This window comes from Kwoniella pini, chromosome 1 (genome assembly GCF_000512605.2).
Source record: "Kwoniella pini CBS 10737 chromosome 1, complete sequence".
In the NCBI taxonomy this organism is placed as follows: domain Eukaryota; kingdom Fungi; phylum Basidiomycota; class Tremellomycetes; order Tremellales; family Cryptococcaceae; genus Kwoniella; species Kwoniella pini.
The window spans coordinates 3,123,490-3,139,537 of NC_091716.1; the positions used below are offsets into that span (position 1 = coordinate 3,123,490).

Sequence of the window (16,048 nt, forward strand, 5' to 3'; positions counted from 1 at the left end):
GAACCTCTCGTCATTGATAAAACACATCACGCTGATTCCAAAGCGTGTTAGAAGGCATAAAAGCGATATATCAAGTCCGGTATACAATTTTTTCTAAGGGCTTCTTTGCGATATTCCTAACTCGCTACCTTCAAATTCAGACATCAAAATGGACCTCGAAATTGATAATCTCACAATCATTCTTCTCTTTCTTTTGGCAACTTTAGCTATATATCATCGATTCTTCTCTACACCTCAACCACTCGTTCATCCTTTACTCTTGGGTAAACAGAGTGATATCTCAACAGTCAGGAAAAGTGGAGAGACCGGGGTATACAGATCATGGGCTACAGGTCAAGGTGCTCCTGTGGGTCAACTTTATGCCATCGCATTGAGTATCGAGTAATAAGCTGATTATTTAAGGATGTTGGACGTTGTAGTTGACAGTTCGACCCGCAAGTTCAGTGAAAGTGGTTTCCGACGTTGTTACTGGACCGAAAATAACAGATTCAAAGAAGGAGCGATTCATACTTGACGTACCAGTGAGGCTACATTCAGCTCTTCATATAACCTTGCAGTAGACTTACAAGAGCTGAATATCTTTTAACTATTATTAGATCACAGATGAAGGGTTGACCGAAATAACTCGTTTGATCCCTATCGGTTTATCTCTGTTATTCCCTTTGACCGAAACTTCCTCAGTCGTAGTTTTACTCCCACCATCGCCTTCAACCTCTTTACCCTTGCTCTTACTTTCAGTCGCATCCACAGCGGATAAACCCTTGGTGATACTTCCGTCGCCCACATTACTCTCTTCGGCCATAGCCAACAAAGGTAGACACCCTCCGGCCGGAGTCGTTGTGATTCACGTAAACCTGCTCGAGGATGTCATTGAACAATTGTACGAAAACAAGTCTTCTGCTGGCGTATTGGTTATCGGGGATCCTGATAAATCAACCCAAGGAGTAGTCAAGATAGCTAAAGGCAAGGGCATAAACGTTAAATATTGGGAAGAGATCTGGGAAATTGCTGAATCTTCTGCTGCTGAGAAATACCAACCGAAGGAGAAAGTCTATTCAGATGTTCATTCCTTTTACTATGCTCAACAAAACGATCAGACAGTTGTGACAAAAGTCACTCATTTAGTAAGCTGTTTTGAATTCTCCTTGGGTCCATTTTGACCTAATTGGAACTTTGTAGAACGTCACTGCTGGAATAGCATCACTTTTATCAAGTTTCCCAGCGGATAAAAGACCTTCAGCGGCGTTAAACGATACTGTTGCAAGCGCTGTACCTCTTACAACTCCGCTAGGGATGACTATCGCGCTTTCTGCGGTATGGACTGGTGAGTTAAGCATTCTTGACGGTTGTTGCAACACCAGCTCACCCTCGTATGCTTCCAGGTGCAAGCTTCAGATTAATCGGTAATCATGAACCTGTATGGGATCCTGAGGAAGTGGACCATGCTGCCGAATTGGAAGTCTTGGCGGACACAGAGAAAGGTTTACCTAAACCTACCATTCTTTTCATGTACGTTGAAGACACATCAGGCCGTCATACTTCAATTCGAGGAAACGATGTGCTGATGTGATGTGACTTGTTCATTTATAGCTCGCCGAGACATCATCATGCTCTTCTAAATCGACTTCAATACACTTACACCTCACATCCTTTCGCTTCACTCGCTGCCCGACATAAAAGCCATTCAATTCGAGCAGGACATATAGATAGAGATAGTTTGTGGGACAAGGTACTTTGGTCAGGTATGAGGGAGAACGTACTTGGTGGTATTGCTGGTCAGAGATTACGTGGAGTTATTCTCGTTGGAGGTGAGTCGTCTTCTCGTTCCCTCATATCAAACTCGTAATGTACTTCGGCCACCAATGAGCTGAGACATGTGATATAGACGCCCCTCCGCCTGACGCTCTTGCTTCTTCACATCTTTTACTTTCTCTCCCATTGACTCGTTTACATCCCTCACCGTTCTCAACTGGACCAGTATTCGTCACTCATTTCTACGATTTACAATCACCTGGTGTAGGTCATGTATTAAAAGAAGTAGATATGTGGGATGGTGCGTCAGTACACCATTCTGGGGGATCGGAGAAAGTACACTCCGGTCCACCTGCTTCGAATATTGAGATTCTCCTTAAAGGAGATAAAGTCAATGAAGTTTATGAGGAGGAAGAGGGAAGACCTATTCATGGAAGTATATTCATTAGGGGTCCTAGCGTACTTGAAAGGGTAGATGATAAAGGTCGAGATGTAGATGGGTAAGTACAAATCAATAATCTCATGATCATTGGAATTGCGATAGCTGATAACACCTCCTACACGTAGGTGGGTGAACATTGGGGAAAATGCCAAAGTGCAGACTAATGGTACTTTCATCATTGATCATTCGCCAATAAGGTTGAAAGCTTGAAAGCATTAGGAAGACGAATGCATGGCTGTTAATAAAGACAACATACAATCGTGCCTTGCAGCGATCTGGGCGCAACATGCTGCTGGGAACATGGCTCTCCTTGGCTTGCAAAACTTCGTCCACTTGGTAGTTTCCATTAGTCTCGGATTCTCCTTGAGATGGGAACTGCATTATTTCCGATGAAGTCGGATCACGATTTGATTTGAATCGAATTTCTTTGCAAAATTTAACTCAGATATTGCGTGAAGCCAGTCTGATTCCAGAAGAATCCTTGGTATTTGCCATTTCCTGAACATTACATTTCTACAATAGTTTATGAGTTGTGTATAAAAGGTACCATCAATCAAATACATTTCAAATTCCTCAATTTCTCTTGAATTGCCCCTTAACTCTGATATTTCGCTTTTCCATAAATGATTTTTGGGGTTCTTTGACTTTTTTATATGAACCGCAGAGAGTTCCGATAAGAGATACATACATACACACATATATATAGCACAGTCTGATTTCAAGTTTTCTTCTATTCCTTCTTTCTTTTCTTTTTTTCTAATTTCCCACTCGAACGATTTTTCAACTACTTCTCATTTTCATTAGCCATCTTATCCCGCACCCTGTATCTATCTTTCCTTTCATCCCTCCTATTTCCCCATATCTTTCATCTGACCCCTCCTGCACATCCTCCTCACCTGTCTTCGATGACCCTCCTACCTACTACACGACACTCGTTAATTGAACCATCACTTCAGCAAATCATCAACTGAGCTTACGTAATCTTTTATAAAACGATGGTGTGAGACTACAAGCTCTGAATTACCAAAATGGCGGCGAGATGATGGAGCGGTCTAACATGCTGTCTTAAGGAGAAGATTTCCCCTAAAGCTAATCATCCTCGGCAGTCCTTCGGGGCCTGGGTTCGAATCCCAGTCTCGTCAAATCTTTTGGCCTTTCAACGGCTTGAACGCCTTTTTTGGTCCGTTTTTAATGTTAGAACGCTCCACTTAGTTTGTGCGGATCAATCACACTTCGAGAGGTGTTGGTAAATAGGCCAAGATCAAAGAGGGAAAGAAGATTAACGGACAAAATCGAAGAAATAGAAAAGCTGTGCGAAAGAGAGAGATAATCAGTAAGTTCACGCGTTTTATAAAACTACGTAATTGTATTGAAAGCCAAAACGGTAATCTTGATTTTACCGGTTTACCTACTTTGAATGTAATTTGACTTTTGAGTAATCCATTAGATTGGCTCTACAGATCCAGAAAGATAGAAAGTACGTCCTTAGATGAGTATTTAACTCGAGCGATTTCATCAAGAATGCCGGTACATTCACTTGCGACTGTTTTTGGGAACATTTCGTCTTCTCAGCTCATTGTAGGAGCTATAACATTCGCTTTAATCATATTTGTCAAAGCATGGGCGGGAGGTAGAAAATGTACTTGGGAAAGGGATTGGAAAGGGAAAATGATATTAGTGGTGGTAAGTTTAGCTTTTCTATGATGTAAATTGTAGACATACAGCTATGAGGAGATTACTTGTATAATAAGCCTTACTGAGTTCTTTTCGATCATCGATAGGCCTCTCCAACAACGACAATAATAACACTCATAGATACACTTCTTCATTTACCTTCACCACCTCAAATTCTTTTCTTACCAGATACAAAATCACCTTTACCAGAATCTTTATTAACTTTATTACATACAATAAAATTATCATCAATTTCAAAAAATCCTTCAGCTCAATTACATTGTGAATCTTTACCTTTAACTCCTGAAAGTATACGTAATTTTGTAATAAAATGGAATAGTTCACCAGTACAAATGGTAGGTGAAGGAGGTAGAAGAGTTGATTGTATAATATTTGGAAAAGGATGGGAAGTTGATAAATCCAATTTCTTATCTAATTTAACGAAAAATGAAAAAGAAGAAGAAATAATTAATTGGGATAATAATCAATTTAAATTTCATTTTTTAAATTCTTTTTTACCTTTATTATTAAAATCACCTTTAGAAAGAGATATTAGAATTATTCAATTAATTTCACCAACTTGGTCTTCTGCTTTACCTGCTTTAGCTTCTTCTTTAAATAATTTAACGAAAGAAGAAGGAGAAAAAACAAAAAAAATTAGAAAATTAGATTTAATAAATGGTACTGGAAAAAAAAATTTAGAATCTTTATTATGTTTTAAACATTTTCAAATTATTTTAGATACACTTGAAGCTATTCAAAGAGGAAAAGTTAAACCTATACCAAATCCTGAAAAACCTGAAGAAAACCTCAAAGTTAGAGATACAAATGTTAAAAGTAATATTAAGAGTATAAGTGTTATTATGCCTTGGGCAAGAGATGAAGTTTTAAAAGGAAGTTTAGTATCTTCACCTCTAAGTAAACTTTCGTAAGTCTTTTCAACCTTTTATTACTTCAAACTTTTTAATTTTTAGCTAACGATGCGATAACGTTCTGAACGTAGATGGATACTGTTTTATCCTCTTATATTGATTTTAACTCCTTCGTCAAAATCAACGGTTCAATCAATCTTATTTGCACTTTCAGCACCAGTCAGAGAAGGTACAATTGATGATACTCCAAAAGTCGCTGAACAAGGTAAAGAAATATATGAACAACGAAGAAATGGAGTAGCAGGTGGTGATGTAATTAGAGATTGTGGCGTTGTAGAGTAAGTCTAAACTCAAATAGTCCGCTATTTAAGTTGATTTGTAGCTGATGAAATCTCCCGTAGTCTCCCACCTGTATTATCTGATCCTGTGCTTGCAAAAGCAGTATATGAGGAACTTGAGAAACAGGTAGAAAAAGGTGTCAAGGAATCTCAAACAAAGTCGAAATTGCAAAAAGCTCAATAAGTAATAGCAAAAGCCAAAGTTGATGAAAAGGAAAAAAGTCGGAGAAGTTCAATGAACGATTTAAACCTTGATACAGAATATATACCTAGCACTTTCGATATCCATTTACCTTTAATGTACATGCATGATATACTATTGCTTCTAGCTGAACGTTTTGAGGTTCTTTTGATCGAGTGATTGCTTGTCACCATTCTTCCTTGAGTTGATGGTTCGTCAAGAACGTCTGAATGAACACATATTTATCATAGACTACCCTAAGAAGTTGAAAGCGAACAGATGGAGAATGACCGATGCTGCGCAGAAATCTGCGAATGCTCTGCGGAAAAAAAACCCAAGTCAGCATAAGAAGAGAAGGGGAAAAGGGCCGAGGATGTGAATAGTGGTAAAGTCTGCTTTGAGCTTTCAATTTTCAAAAGATTCAAGCATTATTATCGATTGATGGCAAAAAATGGAATGGGTGGGCAGTACAAAGGATTCTTTTGTTTTTCCGGGAAAACGACATTTCACTCACCTCTCTTGTGAAACTTGTTTGAATTCTCCATCTCGTCCAGGAGCAACTTGTGCTCGTAATCCAGCGAGGAGTACGAATTGTCCTACTGTTGATCCAAAGCTATCCAAGCGAAACATTAAATTATCAGTATAAGTCAATCCCGATGATATTGTTCGGTCCTTGAGAGATGAAAACCTAAGCCGAATGATAGGAATATACTCACCCTCCAGCGAAAGCATAAAATGGATAACTAGTGATTAGAATTCTATATGCGAATTGTAGTACACCACTTAAGAAAATGAACAGTAAGAAAGAATCAATTAATTTCACTCTAGCCGGTATTGTAGTTTGATAGTTTTCTAAAAGGGTTTGAAATGATGATTGAAGAGCTGCTGAAGATTGTGTCGGATTGGGTGTTGGTTGTTTAGTTGACATCGTATATTATACTCCTTAATGATCCTCTTTACGTGTGATTTCGGGTTGTAATTGTGCTATCTTTTCAATTTACGATCTATCAATCAAGTTGATGATTCGTTCTAGGACTGTGCATATGCTAATGAGCATCAACTCATCTTACATATGCTCGTAGTCGTGACGACACGTGTAAGTATTACATGACCTCCACTAAAGACATTTGCTTCCGCCTTCACCATAGATATTAATCACTGAACGACTTTACCCGAGATTACGAAGAATGGCCACCGATAATTAGATTGATGATCGACAAAATAATAAGCAGACTTCCAGTATTGAAAAAAGTTTGTTTTGATTGTTTTGATATTTATCATTCCTTAAAGGTCAAAAACGAAACATAAAAGAAAATGTCTTCAATAAGAATACTTACTCGATCTTTTAGATCTACGAATATACCTTCTACGAGTTATCGATCATTTTCAATAAATTATAAATTATTAAAAGATTCAATTGATCCATTCCCATTACCATTTTCTAATCCCGAATTAGCATCAAATTCATCAAGTAGATTACCTGATGATTCAGAAGAATGGCCTATACCTTCACCTTTAGATCGTACTGGAGAAAATTTACAAACATTAAGATCAAGATTAATTTATCAAACTAGAAAAAGAGGTACACTTGAAACTGATTTAATTCTAAGTACTTTTGCTAAAGAATTTTTACCTACAATGAGTTATGATGAAATGAAAGAATTTGATAAGGTTGGTGCCCATTCGTACTCATTATTAGCTTTTCTAAATTGATGATATTCTCAATAGTTATTGGATGAACCTGATTGGGATATATTCTACTGGGCCGTACAAAAGAGGGAACCACCACCTAAATGGAAAGACACTTCATTGCTAAAGAAGTAAGTTGATGATTTTCCTGACTGATATTCGATTCAAGGTGAATATTAAGAATTAAGCTAAAACTCTGATGTTCATTAGACTTATACAGCATGCTAAGAATGAAGGTAAAGTAGTTAGAAGAATGCCCGAATTAATGCAGAAGGAACCAGAATTATAGACCTATATTACTTTCTCTGATTTAGACACATGTATCGCATAGTAAAACAGTCATCATATATCAATATTGTTTAGTAGTGAGGAAACAAGGGAAACGCTCTTGCATACGAAATGAGACACACACCTCCTTTGGGTTAAGATCAACATTACAAATAATATAACCATACATAGCAAGATGAGAAATAGGGTAAATAGGATTTGCCTCGTGTTACTTTCCTTTAGTTGATCAAATCAACTTAGTGAAAATACAGTCATCAATCAATCAATAATTGATCAGGACAAGCTGACTCAACCCAGTTGTGCTCTTTTCTTTCTTCCTTTCGTTTCATCATCATTCAATTCGATAATTTGTCTCACCTTGAGATATCTACCTTGACATCATCACCACTACAATCCCACTGCAAGCAGCCTCTCATCATCACTTCATCCAATTGGGCGCTCATCTTTGCTTGTTTCTCCTCTTCCTCTCTTCTCTTCCTCTCTTCCTCTCTTCCTCTCTTCCTCGGAATACTTGATCTCCGCTGCTTCAATGACAACAGCCATCTATCCTCCTCGCGCTCGTCGGACAGTTGACAACATCTTGGTTCTAACACCTCGATACTATCCAGATCCAGGTCCTGATGGATTTTATCCAGAACTACAAAGACCAGTTCAAACAAGATTGGGCGTACGTTTTAACGATAGATTGAACAAAGATGTGTATTTCCAATTAAATGCGGTATTTATGACTGGCCTTAGACTGGATTTTACCCAACAAGATCTGAAGAATTTATTCAAACATATCACGAGCGAGGTTTGTGTCCTGCTTATCCCTTTCCTTCCTTGGAATAAGGGTAGAGCTGATCAGAGAAAGCAGATACGCTTCACTGCATTACATCCACACGGCAATAAAAATGTGTCCCTTGCGTGTATGGAGTTTTCCAGCGCAGCGGAAGCTGATGAAGTGATCATATTCGTGGTGAGTGTCATGTTCAACGATATTTTTCTCACCTCTGGCTCCCCTTTTCTGCCTCCTGATTTTCTCGTAATCACGCCGTCTTCCGTCACACATATGCGCCAGGTATAATATACTGACCGATTACGCATTTCCTTGTTCCGTGTTCAATAGACAACCCATAGGCATCTCTTTGGTGATAACAACATACACGTCAGACATTCTGATATCAATGCAAGTGGCTACACAGCAGGTTCAACGATGGATATCTTGGTAAGCTTCAGAGATTCGAAGTCGACTGAGCCTTATTCTGATCATCACACCATGGGTCACATTCCTGAGAATGGAAGATAGCTGATCTGGACTTCGTTGTTTCTAGTTGGTCAGCGAGGTCTTGGCATTGTCTCCTCCGTATACACCTCGTTCAGGTTCATCAAATACTAGCAGCGGACAGTTGCCGGATGGCTGGCATGCCGCCGGCTTCTCGCGAGACTTCTTCAAATTGAAAAGATCGTCATCTCCCACGTTGATCTGCCCAAATTCATCCAAAAAGTACCATCAGACAACACCAATGCCTACTGACAGAATCAAGTCATCAAGTTTGACCGGCAGGTCTAGGTCCAGAAATACCGATCAACATGTTGAGCGTCCTTCGGTCGAGTCAGAGAGCACATGGGCGGCAGCAGAAGGATACAGATTGGGCAATCAAGATCGGTTATGTGATCATAATAGGAAATTCACGGAAGGTAACTGCCTGAAAATTCCTTCGGGTCCGAAGTCCTTGCTTCAACGGATTGACATGTCAACCCTGGCATATCATCCTTCCGCTTCTAGAACATGTGCTTATCAGATGAACAGCGCAGAATCAACCCTACCCTCAGAAAAGCTCGAGGAGCTTTCCGCGAAATTGGACTTCAACATTGATTATTCACCGACAGTAGTTGGAAATGACAGAAGGACGCTCGAAGATGGTATAGAACATGCTTATTCCCCCAAAGAGGAGCGCACGTCTAGCTTGACCAGTGGTCTAAAGCATGATCCAGAACATCCGGTGAGCGATCATACGACAGCGCAAAAGAGGATTGCGAGATCTTTGCAGAGAAGGAGGTCTTTCAATAGGACAGACGGTACCAGTAGAAAGCGGAGATCAAGCTCACAAAGGCACGGACATTTCACTGATCGACGGGAAAGGCGACACAGTCATCATCCTCAAGGCCGTAAGCAAGAGGTCTTAAAAAAGAGCATCACATTGAAAGACCTAAAAGCGTTCCACCATTATTTTGTATCTCGAGATCGCCATACGAACGCAAAACCCGAGCCAAAGTACGTGGGGATCTCGGAAGATGGCGAACAGTTGATATTTGGTAAAAAGAGGAGGATTGTCGAGAAGGCTTTTCTATGTGGCTTTTCAGAAGAAAAAGGCGAGGAATACAATTTGACGTCAGATGATACTAGTATGTAGACTGCTGTGCTGGCTCGTGTGCTAGTTTTCCGAAAGTCAAAGGCTGATCCTCGGTTTGGGGCTGTTCTAGATGGGGTAGCAACTTTTGGCGGCGATGACGATGAAGGTACTCCGTTGAAAAACTCTCTGGAGGTAAACTTGAGTGAAACGGAAGAAGAAATAGAAGAGATTGAGGATGAACGATTCAGACGAAAGAAAGTGTCCCTCATCGATATTCACGATGAGAAGGAGAAGAAAGAGGTTGCGGCGCAACGTATAGGAGAAATAGTAGAAGGGGAGATATCCGAATCTGGTCTCGAAAATGGATTGCATCAACATTCAAGTCTAGATGAAATTTATAATCAACCTACACAAGATTTGTTCTTCGAGAAAAGCGTTACGAATCGAGGAGAAGGTCAGACGAAAAATCTTGCGAAGTCACCCGTACTAACAATACCACCTTCGATTGATAAAGCCGAACGAGATACGAACAAAGACAATCATTCAACTTTTACAGTTTATCGAGTAGATGAATTGTCTGAAGAGGTGTTAGAGATGATGGGTATCGAACTGCGATATACATTTAATAATGACTCATTGAATTCGGCCAAAGCGTGGAAACAAGTCAATGAGACTCCAAAGGAAGCGAATGACGATAAAGATGTAATAAAGGTTTTGCAGCTTGTTAGAACAGGAAGTGAAGATCAAATTGATAGTATTTTGTCTGATGTTTCATCGGGACGGGAGATGAGGGAAGTGAGACGGTCAAAGATAGAAAGGGGTAAACCAGATAGGACTATCATTTAGTAGTTTCTATGATAAGTTTAAAAGCTGTAGTCCGAATTCATCGTACGAGAATTGCGATTACAACTCATTTCATCCGTCTTACCTTGACTATATATCGTATACTTTGTAAAATTCAGATAACTTCGACAGTGTAATCTATCAAACGCATCATGTATGTAAAATAACATACCATTTACCAATTCGTATAGTCCAATGCTATACTCTGAGTAGTTTCTCACTTTGATACAATCTTCCAATTTCCCCTATCCTAATCCTATCATCTTCCTCCAAACACCTTATCATTGGCTCTTCTTCCCAAGGAATAGGCTTATACTTGTCATCCTGTTGGATAAAATCATCAGCTTTTCCCATATATCAAGAAACCCCGCTTGAGTCACATACCAAACTCAGAGTCAATCTATTCCAAAGTCCAACTGCTACACGTTGATGAGATAATTCAGAAGGATGAAAACAATCAATTTTTGATAGAGCTTCAATTGGATAATTTGCTAAATCAACCGCTGTACCAGGTTGCCTGAATTATACATGAATACATTAGCTAATTCCGACACCTTTTGCTCTTTCAGCTAAATGTTTTTTAAGGGAATACTCACCAAATAGCTGCGAATGAAGGATCATTTTCTTCTTCCCATCCTTTGATGATTTCTAGTACTGCCTCATCGTATGCTTTACCTTGTTCATCCATCCTTTGTCTAGTATAGTCGCCTGCTGGACCAGGAAGTAACGCGCAATTACATTCAAGGGCTAAATGCGGGAAAGGCAAACCTGGTGTTTGACTAAGTATGACAATACATTGAACGTATCAGCCTAAACTGAGAAATGTCTTGATAGGTTTCACTAAACGGATCCTGAAATTTTGACCGACTTACCAATAAGGATCTTTCAAAGTCAATTCGTATATGTCAGAAACCCTCATGAGTCCAACTGAAGCAGTCACATATCAGCTTCTCTTCGACCAAGAGGCTCTTCAGATTTGTTACTCACTGATATTGACTATCAGATTTGCTGTAATCGAACAGGTTTTGGATCAGCACCACCGTACTTTCAGTGAGACTAGGTTATATACTCATACGCACGAACATGTATCCTTAATTCGTTGACTGCTTTTTGAATGTTTCTAGCGAATTGTTTTGGTGTTCCTGATGACGGGAAAATAGTCGAATTTGCTATTTGAATCCAGGATGAGCATCGTAACATCTCTACATTCATCGAAGGGAGTGATATCAAGATATCAAGACCTACGAGTCAGGCAGAATGCGCACTATGATTGAGGAGTTATTTGTAAGCCTTGAAAGTCCCCGCAAGGAAAACTTCTGATGATTGGACTCACAACGTCATTTGCCCCTATACCTAGATTCACATATTTCCAATCATCATCCTTGACTTCAAATTCAATCATTCTCGGAATCAAGTAATCTGGAATACCAAATCGAAGGATTCAGTGTACTGCGGGGTGCGAAAATCAAATCTCAATTACGATCACTGACCTTTCACTTGACTTAATAACCCAGCAGAGAGACTTCCAGAAATAGCAGCATTTAAACCATCTTCAGAAGGATGTAAACCACAACCTATATCCCAACCCGTTCCTAAACAACTAATCGGTGAATGATGTCCAGTTGAAGGTCCAATTAAATCTGAATTATAATACTTTAAAATGTTTGGTATAGTTATTGCATTTTCATCAAATCCAGTCGCATATGATATTCCTCTCCATTCAGCTATCTCAGGTATATTTTTCAATTGAAATGATTTTTGATCTTGAGATGATTTTGATGATGAATATTTTGAGAGAGGATGAGAATGGGAATCTTCTCTTGAACCTCTAGCTAAGAGGGCAGCTGTAATTGAATCGCCTAATGCTGCTATAACTTTAAAATCATCTGGTCGGCTGATTCGAAAAGTTTGCGCAATGATCAGTTTTGTAAAGATTATTTTCAATCGGATTTGATATAGGCATCTGAGACTCACACATCTTTAGCATGTTTAGGTGCTTTTCGATGTTTCAAAGTTGGACAAGTTGATAATTTGGAAAAAGGTACGAATTTTCCAGGTAATCTTGCCTTTTGGCTGTCTTTTGATTCATTATATGAGGAAGTAGATGGAGACGGTAAAGACAGAACGAGATGAGGTGAGAGAATTAATATACAACATAAAACAATGCAATGAGAAATTGGTTTAAACATTATATGGTAAGTAAAATTGCTAATTCGTAACTAACTTCAGGAGCGAGGAAAGCGATATACGAGTAGTTTCAACCCCTGCAAGGTAAATTATCTTTACGATGTAGATGGTCAATCATTATTGAGAGTATATTAATGTAATATGAAGTAAAATTATTGAATCGATCTATGATATGTTCAGATGATATTTTGCTGTAAAATATGAAAACGTAAAAAGTGCGTCAGAGATGAGATTATGATCTTGACCAATTCTAAATTTCTAAATGGAGACTCCATTGTTTATACATCTTCCTTGCCGCTCAGGCACTCCTTCCTTTTGACAAGGAGATAAACAATACCTCCGCTAGCGAGGTTCACGATCTCTATGACCAAAGTGTCTAGTGCGGAAGATCAGGAGGTAGAGCAACACTATGCAGTATCGATAGCAAGCAAAGCAAGATCATAACGACAGTACAAGTAATTATATACACAGGCACAAGGGAGCTGATCTGGTATCAATCTTACTATCGATTCGCCAAAATAAGCAAGATTGATCGAAATAGCTTTTATCCTTCACTTTCGATACATCTTTCGATCGCTCTCACTTGGAAATGTCATCAGCAGCTCTATCCAATGCAAATCCGAACCGTGAATCTGGACCTATTGAACAAGACTGTCTGTGAGTCATTCCACGTTCTTTTGAATTTGGAACGGCTTGAACGTGCATTTGTCGTTTTTATGTAATGATGATTTGATACTTCATTAGATCATGTCGTTTGATAGGAGCATCAGCTTTTATAGGATTAGGTGGATATGCAATTATGCAAGCTAAAAAACAAGGTGCTTTTGAAAGAGTTAGACCTGCAGGTGGACCTATGATAGCTGGTAAAGTCACCGGTATAATAGGTACAGGTAAGATGTTGATTGATTTCTTTGATCCGAAAATTAAAGCTTACGATTGAACTATATTTTATAGTTTTTGTAGGCTTAGGTATTGGGAGACTGTTTATGCCTACAGCCAGAACTCCTGCTAGAACATGAGAAATAAATGGCTCTCTAAAAATATTAGATAAATTGTGATATAACGAAGGACTCGAACATATATTGGCTCTCATCTTCACATTGAGAGAAAACTGGAAAACCTATTTCGGGAGGATAGCCAATCTGGCTTTTTGCAAATATTTGTATCAGTCTATTCATCCCGATACAGCCTTTTCACGACACAGATATACAGCATGCATCGTAAACAAAATCACTACAACAAGCTCAGACTACAATCTACTGCTCATTGACAAAGACAGCCGCCATACCCTAGGTCAAGCGTATTAGCTGCTGATGTATGTAAAATACAATGAATCAAACTTACCATACCACTTCCAATACACATTGAAGTGACAAAAACCTTCTTCTTCTCTCGCTTAGCCTCCGCAAAGCCAGTAGCGATCTGTCTTGCTCCCGTCGCCCCAAGTGGATGACCCATTGCGATGGCTCCGCCTACTGGATTGACGTTCTCGAAAGGAAGGTGAAGATGTTGGATCGACATGACCGCTTGCGAGGCGAAAGCCTGCACATATATGTTTCAGCTTTGGAACAACCGCAACGCAATGATTGGGCAGCTGCTCACCTCGTTAATTTCGAAGAAATCAACATCGTCTTTGGTGATTCCGGCCTTTTGAAGGGCTTTAGGAATAGCAAAAGCGGGACCAATACTGATAGGAGGGACATCAGCATGAATCCGGCCGAACGCAGGACTTATTCGCTCACCCCATCAGTTTCGGTGGAACTGTAAAAAGGTGAATGTCAGCGATGCAGCCACTACCAAGCGGCGATGTCCCGTGTACTCACCTCCAACAACAGCAGATACTACGAATTTACCCAGAATCGGAAGACCAAGCTTTTGAGCCACCGATCTTCGAGCTAGAAGCACGGCAGCAGCACCGTCGGAGACTTGAGAAGCGTTACCCGCATGAGTCGTACCTTCCTTTGAAAAGGCAGGCTTGAGTTTGGCGAGACTTTCTTTGGTCACACCCTCTCTTACACCATCATCGGCATCAACGATGATTTCTTTCTCTTCCTCGGTTTTTGGGTCGGTCCATTTGACCTGGTTGTCGATGATTAGCTCAGAGTTCATTGCGTCTGTTAACCGAGGAACATCCAGCTTACCTTAACCGGAACGATTTCGCTCTTGAATTTTCCTTGTTTCTGCGCATCAGCGGCTTTACCGAAACTATTGGCTGCAAAGGTATCTTGAGTGTCTCTCGAAATCTGATATTGTTTGGCAACGTTCTCCGAGGTGATACCCATTGGAATTAAACAGTCGGCAGCTTCAGGATTGGAGAGCACCTCATCTGACATTCTCTCTGGTAAGACCCCGGCACCATAGTGAGCGGTCATATGCTCGACACCGGCACCTGCATGAGTTTGCCACAAGCAGCAGTAGGTCAGCATGATCCGATTCAGCACGGTCGTATTACGACTGACCTATTCCAATATCGATTTCTCCGGACTTGATTTCGTTTGCGATCTAAGCGGGAGTCAGCTCTTCCTTGAACCCATTAAGCAAGGCTGTCGTACCTGAGCAACAGCAGTAAGACCGGATGAACATTGTCGGTTCACTGTGTTTATTGGGACACTATAACAGGGAGTCAGCTCTGATATAGCCTTTGAGAGTGCCGTGAACTTTTCAACTTACGTATAAGGTATTCCAGCGTAAAGTTGAGCCATCCTAGCTACATTCGCACCACCTCCAGGGGGAAGAACGTTTCCAACTGCTATGTCCCTGGATGCCTCTGAATCAGCTTATTCGCTCTTCATACCAGAGCTCGATCTACAGCTGATAAAGACAGTAAAGACTTACTCGATCTTGGATGGATCAACCTTACTTCTCTTCAAAGTCTCAACAAATACTGCACCTAGTAGATCTTCAGGTAAACAATCTTTAAATCCACCTTTCTTTGCCTGTTTGTACGTTGCACGGTCAGCTTATCTAGCGGATATGCGCATTCGAACATTGCGATAGCTGACTGACCTTGGTTATAGCTGTTCTACAGGCACTGACAACCACAACATCATCTGCAGAATTGATGAGGAGCCTGGCCCTTCCCAAAGAGGGAATGGCGTTTGTTATCGATTGGATGGTAGAAGTCATGATGTTATATGATCGCAACTTCAGATTCTTATATCAGCTATGTATCTCGTGATTGGCGGTACTACTGCTGAATGTTAATGATTGAATAGAAGAAGAAATAAACAGATAGATGGATAGATATGAATGAATGAAATGGATTTATCGACGTCAATTTCCGGTTCAATTCAACTTTGTTATAACCGGTACACATGGGAATGGCCATTGTCCGACGGAATCAAATTACGGTGATTTATTCAAGTGTGGCACCTCTTTCATCACGCTCGTAATAAAGATAAATCAATAATAATAATCACATTATTCATCATCATGAAATGAATGTA

At 39.9% G+C, this 16,048-nt stretch overlaps 8 protein-coding genes across 8 annotated transcripts; 5 read left to right on the top strand and 3 right to left on the bottom strand.

Annotated features, from left to right (window-relative positions):
• Positions 1–148: 148 nt before the first annotated feature.
• Positions 149–2,404, top strand: I206_101189 (uncharacterized protein; the record flags this gene model as incomplete). The annotated part of the gene is made up of 8 exons (XM_019151919.1): positions 149–346; positions 420–521; positions 597–1,124; positions 1,180–1,324; positions 1,383–1,509; positions 1,591–1,808; positions 1,886–2,252; positions 2,320–2,404. 8 exons carry the CDS (start codon positions 149–151, stop codon positions 2,402–2,404), a joined length of 1,770 nt encoding a protein of 589 aa, XP_019014057.1.
• A 1,311-nt stretch (positions 2,405–3,715) lies between these two features.
• On the top strand, positions 3,716–5,262 carry I206_101190 (uncharacterized protein; the record flags this gene model as incomplete). Its single annotated transcript, XM_019151918.1, has 4 exons — positions 3,716–3,877; positions 3,976–4,796; positions 4,872–5,078; positions 5,142–5,262. 4 exons carry the CDS (start codon positions 3,716–3,718, stop codon positions 5,260–5,262), a joined length of 1,311 nt encoding a protein of 436 aa, XP_019014056.1.
• Positions 5,263–5,511: 249 nt separating this feature from the next.
• Positions 5,512–6,187, bottom strand: I206_101191 (uncharacterized protein; the record flags this gene model as incomplete). The annotated part of the gene is made up of 3 exons (XM_019151917.1): positions 5,512–5,578; positions 5,774–5,872; positions 5,976–6,187. 3 exons carry the CDS (start codon positions 6,185–6,187, stop codon positions 5,512–5,514), a joined length of 378 nt encoding a protein of 125 aa, XP_019014055.1.
• A 386-nt stretch (positions 6,188–6,573) lies between these two features.
• On the top strand, positions 6,574–7,237 carry I206_101192 (uncharacterized protein; the record flags this gene model as incomplete). The annotated part of the gene is made up of 3 exons (XM_019151916.1): positions 6,574–6,930; positions 6,988–7,079; positions 7,159–7,237. The coding sequence occupies 3 exons, from the start codon at positions 6,574–6,576 to the stop codon at positions 7,235–7,237; spliced, it is 528 nt and encodes a 175-aa protein (XP_019014054.1).
• A 528-nt stretch (positions 7,238–7,765) lies between these two features.
• On the top strand, positions 7,766–10,418 carry I206_101193 (uncharacterized protein; the record flags this gene model as incomplete). Its single annotated transcript, XM_019151915.1, has 4 exons — positions 7,766–8,194; positions 8,345–8,443; positions 8,550–9,624; positions 9,703–10,418. 4 exons carry the CDS (start codon positions 7,766–7,768, stop codon positions 10,416–10,418), a joined length of 2,319 nt encoding a protein of 772 aa, XP_019014053.1.
• A 195-nt stretch (positions 10,419–10,613) lies between these two features.
• Positions 10,614–12,604, bottom strand: I206_101194 (uncharacterized protein; the record flags this gene model as incomplete). The annotated part of the gene is made up of 10 exons (XM_019151914.1): positions 10,614–10,739; positions 10,800–10,932; positions 11,012–11,194; positions 11,288–11,342; positions 11,403–11,423; positions 11,495–11,584; positions 11,661–11,679; positions 11,749–11,834; positions 11,906–12,309; positions 12,390–12,604. 10 exons carry the CDS (start codon positions 12,602–12,604, stop codon positions 10,614–10,616), a joined length of 1,332 nt encoding a protein of 443 aa, XP_019014052.1.
• A 587-nt stretch (positions 12,605–13,191) lies between these two features.
• Positions 13,192–13,621, top strand: I206_101195 (uncharacterized protein; the record flags this gene model as incomplete). The annotated part of the gene is made up of 3 exons (XM_019151913.2): positions 13,192–13,259; positions 13,347–13,492; positions 13,557–13,621. The coding sequence occupies 3 exons, from the start codon at positions 13,192–13,194 to the stop codon at positions 13,619–13,621; spliced, it is 279 nt and encodes a 92-aa protein (XP_019014051.2).
• Positions 13,622–13,858: 237 nt separating this feature from the next.
• I206_101196 (uncharacterized protein) lies at positions 13,859–15,728 on the bottom strand (the record flags this gene model as incomplete). The annotated part of the gene is made up of 11 exons (XM_019151912.1): positions 13,859–13,891; positions 13,947–14,144; positions 14,205–14,289; positions 14,345–14,363; positions 14,426–14,681; positions 14,744–14,991; positions 15,062–15,104; positions 15,155–15,212; positions 15,273–15,359; positions 15,438–15,538; positions 15,609–15,728. 11 exons carry the CDS (start codon positions 15,726–15,728, stop codon positions 13,859–13,861), a joined length of 1,248 nt encoding a protein of 415 aa, XP_019014050.1.
• Between the last annotated feature and the right edge of the window lie 320 nt (positions 15,729–16,048).